Source organism: Diaphorina citri, unplaced genomic scaffold, assembly GCF_000475195.1.
Source record: "Diaphorina citri unplaced genomic scaffold, Diaci psyllid genome assembly version 1.1 scaffold138, whole genome shotgun sequence".
Lineage (NCBI taxonomy): Eukaryota > Metazoa > Arthropoda > Insecta > Hemiptera > Psyllidae > Diaphorina > Diaphorina citri.
This window is the reverse complement of record NW_007377575.1, coordinates 306,276-321,234: the sequence shown is the minus strand read 5'-3', so window position 1 is coordinate 321,234 and position 14,959 is coordinate 306,276. Positions and strand designations below refer to the sequence as shown.

The 14,959-nt window shown below is 33.8% G+C and overlaps 1 protein-coding gene across 1 annotated transcript; it reads left to right on the top strand.

The window, feature by feature from the left end:
* Nucleotides 1-758: 758 nt before the first annotated feature.
* LOC103504890 (teneurin-a-like) lies at nucleotides 759-9,736 on the top strand. Its single transcript, XM_026820319.1, has 6 exons — nucleotides 759-771; nucleotides 3,666-3,875; nucleotides 4,260-4,445; nucleotides 5,016-5,162; nucleotides 5,404-5,617; nucleotides 8,678-9,736. Exons 1-6 carry the CDS (start codon nucleotides 759-761, stop codon nucleotides 8,706-8,708), a joined length of 801 nt encoding a protein of 266 aa, XP_026676120.1. The 3' UTR covers nucleotides 8,709-9,736.
* Nucleotides 9,737-14,959: the final 5,223 nt, after the last annotated feature.

Below are 14,959 nucleotides of genomic sequence, written 5' to 3'. Positions count from 1 at the left end.
AATAATTATGATTGATTCTCTTTTACATAATACATTTCTATATTTTCTATTCCACGATAACGTAATCACCTCTGAATTGAATATACGATTCTGAAAATATTCAGATCAATTTCCATCCTAATAAAATACCTCTTGTGCTGTTTTTCCTCTTATTGTGACCCTATCAACATCCAGACCAAGAAGAATTTTCCGTTCGCACATTTGGCAAGTCTCTGCCCATCATTTTGATCATAATTCTACCGCTCTTCATTTGTCTCATCTGTGTTGGATACAAAATCCTCATCAAGCAAGTCAGGGACAGTGCAAGCAACAGCTCTTATGGGTAAGTAATGTCAGCAATTAATGCTATCATGTTATAGCTAATAGATCTTATGGGTAAGTATTGCTATTATTGCTATTGCTAAGTATTGCTATTTACATGCCATGTACCTTTATAGATGAATAGATTATACAGTGCTACTCATTTGTGATCACGAAACCGAGTAATTTAAGTACAGAACCGGAAAACTTCGAAGAATTTTAGGTGAGATCTTATCTTTCAACTTTATTAGGTAGATTAATACATCACACAAGTTAGTACTTCTTCATTACCTATTTTCACACATTTCAGATTTAGTTCGTTGAAGAAAAACGGCGGCTCTCTACGAAGACCAATATCGCCGCGAATAACTGTCATTAAGTCATTGGTGAAACCCACCATAAGAGTCAAAAACAGGGTTATAGTAATTTTATTTTGTAGACTTGTTTCATCTACGAACATGGAAAATGCAGGTTTTGTTTTACAACTTTCATATTACTGAGGAATATGACTATCTTGTCTGCTACTGATAGGTCTCATTCATTTTACAAATAAGCTACCAGGAGGCTTGTCTTACCTACAATATCGTTTCCCGACATCTAAATATTGGAAATTCAATTTCACTCCAATAAAATGCCAAAATACTCCGAACAACAAGTAGAAACAGGCCCTATTCACAAAGCAGGCTATTATTGATCCATCTCAAAGAGTCTGAGTGCAACCTGTACTTTCTCGGGGGAAAAAGACAGGACATTTTGAAAAGTTCACTTCTTTCAAACAATGTTCATCTGGAAGAACAATATTATTATACATATATTTGTACAATGGAAACTCTTATGTAATTACAAAAACGTAGGGGCTTGCTCGCTTGTTTGACTAAAATAAGCTTTTAAAATAAATGGGGGATGGAATCATTTTCATACTTCTATTATGTACCTATCCAACATTGCAAGTTTTTCCTAATAAACAAGTAGTACACGCGCCTAAACCATTTAAAGCTAATGTTTTCGGCATGTTCTTAATGCTCGCATTTTAACAATTTTAGGGACTACTAGTGATAAGTTTAGTTTCTTCCCATAACACACATGATTTTTAAAAAATGTGAAAGAAAAAAATTGAGCACCGGAATTAAGAGATTTAAAAAATATACCGATAGATACGCTGAAAAGAGCTAAAATTAAAGATGGGTAGATCTCATATCTCTACGAGATGGAAGATAAGGTGCGACTTATGGGACTTGTGAGGATAATTTGGAATCTTCATTCATCTTGTTTTTTCTTACTCTATTCGTTCTTAACTGAAAAATAGTTGCATCTATTATTTGGCAGAAAGGTGCAGGGCAAAGGAACCTTTATTTTATTTTATCTCCCTACTTAGAAAATATTCTAGAATACCAGGGCTTCTCAGATTAAAGTTGAACTATGGTTAAGGAACCCAAACTTTTCCATTTAGATCAACGAAAAAATTAAACAATACAATTTTTTTAGTAACGTGTAAGATTTTTTTTGTGCTTTCAGCTACGGCATTGAAAAGTATGAGGAGGCAATGGCCCTGTGTTCCAGAAAATCGAGCTTGAATTGAATCTCGAGATTTGAAAAATTAAACAATACATTTTTTTTAGTAACGTGTAAGATTGTTTGTTTGTTTGTGCTTTCAGCTACGGCATTGAAAAGTATGAGGAGGCAATGGCCCTGTGTTCCAGAAAATCGAGCTTGAATTGAATCTCGAGATTCCAGGATGCATCATTCCCAATACGCACTGTCAGATTTGGAACACCCCAATTTAAGATCAGAGTATGGTTCTAACACTGGAAAGAAATTGAATACAGCTAGTCGGTAAGTGAACATTTTGCACAAACTCAAACTGGGAAGTCTTTAGTTTTAAAGCTGGCAGTCAACTTGACTATCGTGCACCTAATAAATACCTATGCTTAGTAGGATTACTTTATTGGCAAGACAAGGATTAAGGCGTTGAGTTAAATGGACTTTATTTTATTTTTTTAGCTGCAAAGCCCGGGGTTAAATCGCAGTTATTGAAGAGTTTTGAAATTGGAATAGTAAGGCGCGTCAAAGAGAAGCGGAAACTATTAATTTCATTTAAATATGTTCTTCTTAAGTTAGAAGTTGTAACTTTTCATTGTGATAAGAAAGAGTAAGGCAGTCTACACACGGGGCTACTGAAAAGGACCTGATTAGTAACTCGAATTATTACACAAATTGAATTATGTATTAGATTGGGCTGACCCCTGCGGGCATTCAAATGTGAATACCTCGGGCGTCTAATTTTTGTGTTACTGGTAACTGATGAGTAACGTTACTGTACTAATCAGTTACCAGTAACATTGGACTCGCATTTCGGAATATGATTCGATTTCCCAACTTTCAAGTTCAGTAAACAAATATTCAAGCTCTTGTTTGAGCACGAGATACAAAAAAATCTTAGGATCCCGGTAAGTGAACATTTTGCACAAACTCAAACTGGGAAGTCTTTAGTTTTAAAGCTGGTAGTCGGACAACTTGACTATCGTGCACCTAAATACCTATGGTTAATAGGATTGTGATTAAGGCTACCTTATTGGTAAGACAAGAAGGATTAAGGCGTTGAGTTAAATGGACTTTGTTTTATTTTTTTAGCTGCAAAGCCCGGGGTTAAATCGCAGTTATTGAGTTTTGAAATTGGAATAGTAAGGCGCGTCAAAGAGAAGCGGAAACTATTAATTTCATTTAAATATGTTCTTCTTAAGTTAGAAGTTGTAACTTTTCATTGTGATAAGAAAGAGTAAGGCAGTCTACACACGGGGCTACTGAAAAGGACCTGATTAGTAACTCGAATTATTACACAAATTGAATTATGTATTAGATTGGGCTGACCCCTGCGGGCATTCAAATGTGAATACCTCGGGCGTCTAATTTTTGTGTTACTGGTAACTGATGAGTAACGTTACTGTACTAATCAGTTACCAGTAACATTGGACTCGCATTTCGGAATATGATTCGATTTCCCAACTTTCAAGTTCAGTAAACAAATATTCAAGCTCTTGTTTGAGCACGAGATACAAAAAAATCTTAGGATCCAATACAAACACCAACAGTATCTAAATGTTTCTTTATTGTGATTCATGAAGGTAATTAGGGTGACACCAAATGAGGCAGTATAACCGTCAGAAATATGAGGAGATATTAATCAGTATGGCCTATGTCACTCGGATAATTGAGTACCCGCGCGGGTAGGTACACGATATACTAAAAGCTCATGGAGGCATAACTTTTTTTTCTATCAATAAGAAGTGCTTCCTAACGGGACTTGAAAATATGTTTATGTCCTACGTGAAATAGTGGCTGTTACTAAATTCCTTTTTCCATTACAGTGGACTGTGCTGATCCCACTTGTTCCAACCATGGAATTTGTCACCAGGGCAAATGTTTTTGCAAAGCAGGATGGCAAGGAGTTAGCTGTGAACTTGTGGACAAACAAGTTTTCCAATGTCTACCCAGTTGTTCTGAGCATGGCATGTACGACCTTACCACTAGCTCTTGCTCTTGTGATCCTCTGTGGACAGGACCTGATTGCTCTCAAGGTATGTAATAAAGCTCTTAGAAGGAAATAATAAATATGTTGGAAGCTACCTAAGTGCCTTAATGGTACTCACAATTCTTGGGGCTAAGGTTCAAGTTTCATGACAATTATGGTAGTGTCAAAAGCTTGAGACAAATCAATAGGTACCGTGTATTGTTGCGTAGTTGCGTTAATTGGGAGTATCTAAGTAAGAAATCCAGATTCAATCCCGCTTCAGTCGAATGCATGTTTCTTCTTTTTTGTTCTGTTCATAGAACATGGTGTTTGCTAAAAACGCAGTAGACTGCGGGAGTGAAGGGAATTTTTAGTCTCATTCTGGAGCTATAAACAGGGTATATTCTATAGTCTATAGATAAATTGACATTTTGAACTTCTTCTTTTTCAGCTCTTTGTAATCTGGACTGTGGCCGTCATGGTACTTGTGACCAAGGCAAGTGTCTTTGTGAGCAGGGATGGACTGGTGATAAGTGTGATCAACTGCCGTGCGATCAGAGATGTTCAGAGCATGGTCAATGCAAGAACGGGACTTGTGTTTGCTCGCAGGGATGGAACGGGAAACACTGTACTTTACGTAAGTTTCTCATTGTAAAGGGACTTTTCAGTCTAATTCTAGCAGTATAAATAGGGTATGTTCTATTTCTTTAATTTATTTACCTTACCTTTCTTTTGTCGTCTTTTAAGAGCATAGATATAGGGGTAATATAAGGGTACTAGCTGAATTCCGTCGCTTCGCTCCGGAATCCCGCTAGTTCATCCCGAGGCATGGCCAAACTTGTGGAAAAGGCATGGCCGAGAAGAACATAGATATAGGGGTAATATAAGGGTATAACGCACCCACTGCTACTAAAGGTGCTGATATTAGAAGAGAGACAAAACATTTCTTGTTAGTCCAGCCAAGAAGTGTTGTCCAGTGATGCTGCCAGCAATATGTGGCTCGTAATTAGCGGGATAAAGTCGATACGGAAATATATCTCAGAAAAGGGCTCCGGGTTTATCAGCTGCTCAAGATTTCTGACTCACTTGTTTCACACCCAATTACCCACTTGCCTTTATGCTTTGATAATAAACTTATCGGATAAAAAGATATATCTCTATCACAAAGAGACTTGATTCAAATGTGCCCGTATATTCTTGTTTTCAGCGGGATGTCCTAACGCATGTAATCGCCATGGGACTTGTGCTTTCGAGAATGAAGAATACCAATGTGTATGTGCTGAGGGCTGGGCAGGAGTAGACTGCAATATTAAACTGGAGATGAGCTGCAATGACGATACAGATAACGATAAAGGTAAATTAATAAAATAGAGATCAGTTTTTAAGTTTTTGTTTCATTAGAAGTTTTCGTTTGTAAATGGTTCTCTTTAAATTAAAGATTGATCCCAAGGGCAAGGTAGAATAATACAAACTCACGGAAAATTGGAAAGATTTCAAGAAGATGCTGAAAGTTTTAATAATAAAAACGGAGGACATATTGTCCCAAAGTTTCTCATTTTTCTCCCATTAACTTGTCATTTGATTTGGCTTTCTAGACGGAGTAACGGACTGTTCGGACAGCGATTGCTGTTCCCAGCCTGTTTGTTCAGATCAGCCTCATATCATGTGTCTCGCATCCAACGATCCTGTGGAGGTGCTGCTAAGAAAGCAGCCCCCATCTGTGACAGCCAGTTTCTATCAGAGGGTCAAATTTCTAGTCGAGGAAAATTCCGTCCAAAGCTATGCTCACATGGACGAATACAGCGAAAGGTGAGTCTGTTTTTATTTAACTCTATGTTGTGTCAAATTTCAAATCCTTTTCTTTCTCTTCCAACAAGGACAAAAGAATGGCCGTTTTCTCTCAGTTCAGCAGATATAGATAGTTGGATACCTACTCTTCCTAAAGATGAATTTCCTGTTTTTCACTTGAAATTTACTGCCTGTTTTATAATATACGGAACATTTGTTTTTACTATCACCTATTCTTCTATATTTTCATTTTTTACATTGACTTATACGATACGTCCTACATCATGAGTTTTCCTTCCTCTTACACATCCACCTTATTTTCTTGTTTACAATAGCCTTTTGCTTTATTCATTTCCATCTTTGCCATTCTTTCTGAAATTTCTTGTACTTTGGACACATATATGGTTCTTTTAAAACTACTTTTTATTATAGCCTCTTCAGTCTCTTGTTTGTTCCAGCTATGGCCCCAGTAGCATGTCGGATGGCTGTAATGGTTCCCAATGTGGAAGTAAACTCTCCAGTGGGGTTGTCCATCATCAGATGGGAAATGCCCCCGTAGTGATGCCCGTGTTTCCACTGAGGCCCACTGAATCCGCTAGTCATTATCTCTTGTTTGTTCCAGCTATGGCCCCAGTAGCATGTCGGATGGCTGTAATGGTTCCCAATGTGGAAGTAAACTGTCCAGTGGGGTTGTCCATCATCAGATGGGAAATGCCCCCGTAGTGATGCCCGTGTTTCCACTGAGGCCCACTGAATCCGCTAGTCATTATTCACCTTACTCTCCGTCTAGATTCAACGTGGACGATAGTTACCAATATAAGTTCTCGTGGAAATATTGCAGCATAGCGCTCATTATTCTGTCCTGTTTTTTGACTGCTATTTCAATTTATTTATACTGTAAGTAAACAATGTATGTAAGAATTCATTTATATGAGTATATTTTTTTGCAATTTACAATTTTTTTATACATACCTAAGTATTTTACACAAAATCGATATTTTGATTTTTGAAAGGCTTTTTTTAATGCTGTCAACTCTTTTTACATACGTCCTACATCATGAGTTTTCCTTCCTCTTACACATCCACCTTATTTTCTTGTTTACAATAGCCTTTTGCTTTATTCATTTCCATCTTTGCCATTCTTTCTGAAATTTCTTGTACTTTGGACACATATATGGTTCTTTTAAAACTACTTTTTATTATAGCCTCTTCAAAATTTTCTTCCTTATACTCCTTCTGCTTCAACATAGCTTATTAATAATTTGCAATTTACAATTTTAATTTTTTTATACATACCTAAGTATTTTACACAAAATCGATATTTTGATTTTTGAAAGGCTTTTTTTAATGCTGTCAACTCTTTTTACGGAGGACCGTTTCAACCAAGGAAAATTCTAATAATAAGTTTAACAAACTAGTTCAGGCTCTTAAGGTAGGAATATACTAGAAGAAACAGCTTTACCGACAGTCACTAACTTTCCAAACTTGTTCTGATTTCAGTTGCCAAGTCTTTATTAATATTGTCTACCTCTATACTTATATTTTGTTTGATATTTTCATTTCCCCAGCCACAGTACTCGGATTCTCGTAACGTACATCATATTTTTACAATTATTTTTCCAGCTCTTATGTTTCTTTGCATTTATTTTTATCGTTCCTATATTTCCTAAATTCAAAGTAAAACCAGAAAAAAAAGAACTGACTTTCATAGCTTCTATTGTAAGTTTATATCTATCATTCATAGCTTCTATTGTCTACATTCTAAATCAATTGAGAATGGGTTAAAATATTGTAGGTAGGTAGGTAGGCACTTATCTAAAACAGTTTTGAAGGTTCTTTCCAATCTTAACATTATTTTTAGTAGAACTGACTTAACACAACTTATTCAGTTAATTGATGTTTGAACTATTTTTTGTATTACCAAAATTATTTATTTTACGGAAGAACTGACTTAACACAACTTATTCAGTTAATTGATGTTTGAACTATTTTTTGTATTACCAAAATTATTTATTTTACGGAAAATGAAATGCAGTTTTATTTTGATATAAGCGAGTCTATTCAACGTATTTTTACTTGATGAGGCAAAATTCGCATTATGATATTATGGCCTGAATAATATTCCTTAACTCGCTATTCCGTAAAATATTCATCCATACATATACAATTTCATCTTCTTTTTAAAGGGTGTTTCAATAAGAACAGATACATCTGTTTTTGCCAAATTCAAAATATGAAATTAATTTTCTTATTGAACTAGAAAATATCGCTCAACTATACAAATTATGTGACTTAACCCTAAACATAAGAAAATTCCCATCTACTTAAATTATTTGCTTGTCAACTATAAATATGTAAGTACCTACCCAAGTGTAGGTTGTACCCTTCCGCTTTCTTGTAAGTTGCATTAAATCCAAATTATGTCTTGTGAGTTTGGGAATTTCTAAATTTAGTGAGGTAGTTGTAATACGCATACAAAAACAGTAGTCCCTTACAAGAAGAAGCAAAGTTATTACTAGCGTTGTTGTTATTTCTTTTAACGTGAAATTATGACTTGTGAGTTTGGGAATTTCTAAATTTAGTCAGGTAGTTGTAATACGCATACAAAAACAGTAGTCCCTTACAAGAAGAAGCAAAGTTATTACTAGCGTTGTTGTTATTTCTTTTAACGTGATTTTGCAAATTATGGTTTTCTTTTTCTTACTTTTCAAACAATTATGTCTTAACCAAGATGAGCAGATGGGAATTTTCTACCCGAAATGAAATGATACTTTGTAATTTTTGCTTGTATTTTTTATTTTATCTTTTAACGTTGATTTTACAATTTTTACAAGAAATATATAAACCAAATGTGTCAGCTCTTATTGCAACACCTTATAACTTGCATCTTCTATAATACTAACTACTTTTATGTTATGAAACTTATGTACCTAAAAGTCCTCTTTATCTTTCTTTCCTGACTAAAAGATTATCTCTCAAATTAAAGAAACATATTGATTCTTCATTCAATGGATTACCTATGTTTTATATTTATTTTATTTTATCTGTCCATCCGTATATTACACATCCAATTATTTGTAGTGAATTCTGGAACTCGTTCACCCCGCGGTAAGTGGCTATCCCAAACTTTGAACTTTAGCTAGGTAAAAGATATACTAGCTAATATTGATTATCTTTATTAATTTCATTATTTTTTATTATTCCTTTACTTTTTAATTTTGATTCGCTCGTTTTGAAATCACCATAGTTACCATTTTCTTTTTTATTTATGACTATGATTTCCATTTACTATTGTTTCCCTTATTGTATCTTATGTGTATTATTTTTATTTCTTAGTTGCTGTGTTTCTTTTTCATTTCATTATTTGGTCTACCTTTCAAAAAGGGAAAGAAATACTGAATAATGTATCAACAATCTCTTTCGCCTTATCTTCAAAGCCAATCAAATCAATGATGTTATCAACCGAACCGGTACACATCTGTGAAACCCAATTTGAAAGAACATACCTATTGAAAGTTTGTAACATACTCGTATAGCATGATGTTTGATTGGTACGAAAAGAAAGGAAGAAAAAGTTTGGTGAATTATTCAGAATATTTCTTTTCAAAGACCATTCCTGTTTCATTATTGTGTGTGTCTTTTTCGTTCATTCTTATTAAAATTGTGTAAACGTCTAGTCGTATTTTTCTTTTCACCATGTTTTATATCCTGATACATCCCCCTTCGCACCTCCTATCTAAAATAAACCCCTGTGTACTTTTTTTTTACAACGCTTTTACTCTTCCATTTTATTTCTGTGTACTAGATATAATACATACTGCAGGCCTAAATATTCGGTTGCCTTAGAAATCGTTTCCCTTAAAAATTTCCATTAGAAAACCCAGCCTGAATATTAAACAGAAACAATTTCGTTACATTTGAAAATTTCATTGAGATGACTACTTATTTAAATGCAGGGATTGAAAATTATTACTGTTATGGCTCGAAAATATTTCGGTAAAATTAAACTTGAACTTTTTTATATTGACTGCAATTTAAAAGTTTTGCTCAAAATTCAATGTCCGGTAAACCAACTATTTATAGAGCATTTCAAATATGTGTCAACACATGACTTTGATTTTTTTATTGGAAAATATTTAGGTCGTTTTTCAGCAGTTATTTTCTGAGAAAATTTAAAAGTCAATTTTAATATAATCCACGAATATAATATTTTATAATATAGAATTCATTACGAAGATTTATCTAGGCAAAATGAGTTTTACTTTTTCCTATAAAGATTCAAGATAATTCAAGATAATTAACCAAATGAATAATCAAAATGGGAACAAGGGATATTGTATTTGACGGATAATAGAATGGAAGATATTTTTCCTCCGTAATGTCCCTTTATAATTGATTTTTTTAATAGGTTGTTGAGAACGCTTTCCTCCTCCCTCCTTTTCAATTCGTAGGATGCACATTTCCTCCCTTTTTGATGTTTGAGTGACTGACTGAAGTGGAAGTGCCATTCGTAGCAACAAGGTAACATAAACCTGTATTCCCTTCCAGGTTCAATGGAGAACTTTGCTTCCAACTTCCTGGAGCCATGTTTAGCTCATGATGAGGTTGTCCTGAATCCTGTCATAGTCTCAACTTGGATGCCTGAAAAAGTTGGCGGTCTCCCTGGTAGAAGCTTGGTGTTTGCTGAAACTCAGGTAAATTTTTGGTTATTCTGAACCATCTCAGGCAACATTTCATTTATTTATTCTTTTTTATGAAATTTTATTCTCGTCTCAAAAGAATGACTGGATGATTGACAAATTAATTACCAGTAGTCACTAAAACATTGATTTTTTTCAAACATTTGAATAAAGAAGGTTCATAACATGAGCAAAGCAACAATAAAATCAGTCCCAGTTTGTAGTTCAATCTGCATAAGGCAATTTAAATTTTGAGAAAATTAAAAATTACAAAAGAAAAAAAGAACTACTCTCTTATAAAGGCTAAATAATATAATCATCCTTACTACCTTTGTTTTGTCTATTTTATTGTGTTGTCTCATCCTTGTAGTTGTGTTTCGTCAGTTTAGTTATTTTTTTCTGTTTTTTCTTCTTTTTGTATTCCTCTAACTTATCCTTTATTTTTCATTTATTATTTTCATTTAACATCTATTTATTTTTACTGTGGACTTTATCAAAGGGTTCTGTTTATAAAAATATTCTTGTTATTATTTGATTAGGTATATATTAATAGTTGAAAACAGTTGGTCAACTTCCTTTGCATGGAAATTTCTATACAGCCAATATCATATAAATAGGTAATTCCTACTACCCTTAGATCAAATTCTTCTGGTTATTTCTTCAATTCAAAGAACTTGTTGTATCACTTGATACAATAAAATTTTCTGATTTTTTTATGGGAAATTCGGATGGGGTGGAATATACAAATTAGCTCTTATTGTGACTTATTTCTTTAGATGAAAATTAAAATAATTTTAAACATTTTCAGAGAAATCTTCTCTGACGAATTTCCTCTAACCTATCACAAGATTAATTTCAGGGAAGGAGGGAGGGACGGAATTGATATACCCTATCTACATCTACATATTTGTTTACAAAGATTTTGTTATTTCCAAATCATATACCAAAGAACCCTTTGATAAAAATTTTCAGAGAAATCTTCTCTGACGAATTTCCTCTAACCTATCACAAGATTAATTTCAGGGAAGGAGGGAGGGATGGAATTGATATACCCTATCTACATCTACATATTTGTTTACAAAGATTTTGTTATTTCCAAATCATATACCAAAGAACCCTTTGATAAAGCTAATCCAAAAAATATTAGAAAAAACGATCGAATCATGAAAGAGTAAAGATTTACACAAAAATTCATTTTGAGAACAAACATCTCAAAGTCAATAAAACTTTGCTGAAAATTGCTTTTAGAAACAAAGTATTTCGAGCAGAAAGTTTTATTTTTATTTTTACTAGCTTGAAATATATCTTGTCCAAATCAAATAAAAACCAGAAAGTACCAAGGTTTGTGGAAAGTCGTAATGTCACGGTGGTGTAGGTTTGAAAATTAAAGCGAGAAATTAATGGCATTAAATTGAACTTAGGACATTTTAGCACCACTAGTCAGTTGTCAAAATAAATTGCGTAAGGTTGACACTCAGTCTTGTGTCAATTTATTAGTCAGTTCCTATATCCAACGTGATTCAGTTTAAAAGCTTATGAATTATTTTCTATCATCACAAAAAATTCTCTTGTATTATTTCCTACATTTTAAATTTATTTTCATCATTTTCTTATGTTTCAGGTTTATTGTTTTTCTTTTTTATTTCATTTCATTTCATTTACATTTACCTATCAAATTCATTGTCTATTCAATTCTTTCGTTTTATTTTATTTACTGACACAAAAGTTTTCAATGTTTCAAAGCAATATGAGTTTTATAAACCATGTTTATATTACAATTTATAGGCGCTGTCTTTCTTTGATTCCTTGTTGTAATTTTGTTCCGAACATTTTCAGTTTATTTATTTCTATAGATTTCCACACAAACAGAAAAAACGGTTAAGTAGAAAAATAGATAATATCTTCTTCTCATCAGATACTTTTTACAGATGTTAGATTATTTATTTTACGTAAAAGTCCAGGAGATGCCTTCTAGTTGTTTTACTCCTGTCTATCTATAATTCAGAGATTATTTTTTAAGTTTTTGTTTCATTACAAGTTTTCGGTGGTAAATGGTTCTCTTTAAATTAAAGATTGATCCCAAGGGCAAGGTAGAATAATACAAACTCACGGAAAATTGGAAAGATTTCAAGAAGTAGAGATCAGTTTTTAAGTTTTTGTTTCATTAGAAGTTTTCGTTTGTAAATGGTTCTCTTTAAATTAAAGATTGATCCCAAGGGCAAGGTAGAATAATACAAACTCACGGAAAATTGGAAAGATTTCAAGAAGATGTTGAAAGTTTTAATAATAAAAACGAATGTCCCAAAGTTTCTCATTTTTCTCCCATTAACTTGTCATTTGATTTGGCTTTCTAGACGGAGTAACGGACTGTTCGGACAGCGATTGTCTTCTTCTCATCAGATAACTTTCGCGATACTTTTTACAGATGTTAGATTATTTATTTTACGTAAAAGTCCAGGAGATGCCTTCTAGTTGTTTTACTCCTGTCTATCTATAATTCTGAAAGTTTTAATAATAAAAACGGAGGACATATTGTCCCAAAGTTTCTCATTTTTCTCCCATTAACTTGTCATTTGATTTGGCTTTCTAGACGGAGTAACGGACTGTTCGGACAGCGATTGCTGTTCCCAGCCTGTTTGTTCAGATCAGCCTCATATCATGTGTCTCGCATCCAACGATCCTGTGGAGGTGCTGCTAAGAAAGCAGCCCCCATCTGTGACAGCCAGTTTCTATCAGAGGGTCAAATTTCTAGTCGAGGAAAATTCCGTCCAAAGCTATGCTCACATGGACGAATACAGCGAAAGGTGAGTCTGTTTTTATTTAACTCTATGTTGTGTCAAATTTCAAATCCTTTTCTTTCTCTTCCAACAAGGACAAAAGAATGGCCGTTTTCTCTCAGTTCAGCAGATATAGATAGTTGGATACCTACTCTTCCTAAAGATGAATTTCCTGTTTTTCACTTGAAATTTACTGCCTGTTTTATAATATACGGAACATTTGTTTTTACTATCACCTATTCTTCTATATTTTCATTTTTTACATTGACTTATACGATACGTCCTACATCATGAGTTTTCCTTCCTCTTACACATCCACCTTATTTTCTTGTTTACAATAGCCTTTTTCAGCTGGACCACACTAACTCTTAAACCTAACCAAAGATCCCCCTAGCTTGCATTTTTGGTGTTGTCAAATAAAATACATACCTACCGATTTATTACAAAGCAGTTTGTTTGGAAATAATACTATCATCAACTTCATCTAAAAGTTATTACAAAGAAGCAGCACCTAGGGTAAGTGTACCATTTATTCGCCCACCTAAAAAACGTACCATTTATTCGCCCACCTGTACCATACGCCACATAAGTCTGAACTGGATCAGCTGGACCACACTAACTCTTAAACCTAACCAAAGATGCCCCTAGCTTGCATTTTTGGTGTTGTCAAATAAAATACCTACCGATTTATTACAAAGGAGTTTGTTTGGAAATAATACTATCATCAACTTCATCTAAAAGTTATCACAAAGAAGCAGCGCCTATTAGTTTATTGTCTACCTCTATACTTATATTTTGTTTGATATTTTCATTTCCCCAGCCACAGTACTCGGATTCTCGTAACGTACATCTATAATTTCATGTACGTATATTAAGTAGACCACATTTAACCTGCTCAAAGTTTTGAATGAACTGTGTTGATTTTAAAATATAAAACGAGGCAGATTGGGATTCGAAACCCGCATAAGCTTTTACCACGGAATGATTTAACCGCTGTGCTTCCAAAGGTGCCTACACACAACAAATCCATAAAAAAACCATATAAAACTTATCATGTGTAGCAAAATCTGTAATGGGCACAGTCCATTCTGTGGTTCAGCTGGACATTTTTTTCGATGCTAAGTAACATGTAACGAAAAGTTGGAGAGTAATAATCCGGGGTAATGTTTCTACTTTTCCCTACTTACGAGGCTATGTACACTCCACCGAAAGAAGAAAAAAAATCAGCTCCAAGCTTGGGAAGTAACGAGAAAATCACGAAACTTTGAAAACTTTTACGAATTATGTTGGTGCCTCTCATATGTAGGTACCTACCTCATACAATATGTAGGTACTTGTATAACTATGTATACACAACATGTACTTGTATATAGGTAAATACATGAATATACACAATATACCTAAATATACGTAGAATTACACGTTTGTCGTTTACAAAATAAAGGGATTTAGGGGATGGGGCGTTATATTTCACCAGACACAGCAGCCTTACACCTGATCCCATATCAACACCAGCTTCATGAATGAGAAATCACAAAAAACAGTTGGAACACTTTAGGCAAAGATACCTATCATCTTATAGATTTAAGGCTGAAAATTTTGAAATCAACCAATCAGATGGCTTAATATATCAGTTAAACTTAAACCGAGTTTAAACTCTGAACTTCAGGCGAAAGATTTTAGCCCCGACTGTTCATGCAATCATTTTGGCATGAATGCGGGGACCTTGAATAAAAAAATCTGTATGCCAAAAGGACAGATATGTATGTGTATGTCAGTAAATAACAGCATTTTTTGAACATGTTAAAAAAAGGCTGTCAATACAACTAAAATTTACATTAAATATTGAGGTACTTATAACCTATAATTATTTTTCTTATAATTTAAGACCTAATAATTAGACCAAT

Coding starts and splice junctions, on each gene's coding strand:
- LOC103504890 (XM_026820319.1), top strand. Junction 4,446..5,015: donor CGGGAAACACTGTACTTTAC/GTAAGTTTCTCA, acceptor TCTTGTTTTCAG/CGGGATGTCCTAACGCATGT. Junction 5,618..8,677: donor ATGGACGAATACAGCGAAAG/GTGAGTCTGTTT, acceptor AATTATTTGTAG/TGAATTCTGGAACTCGTTCA.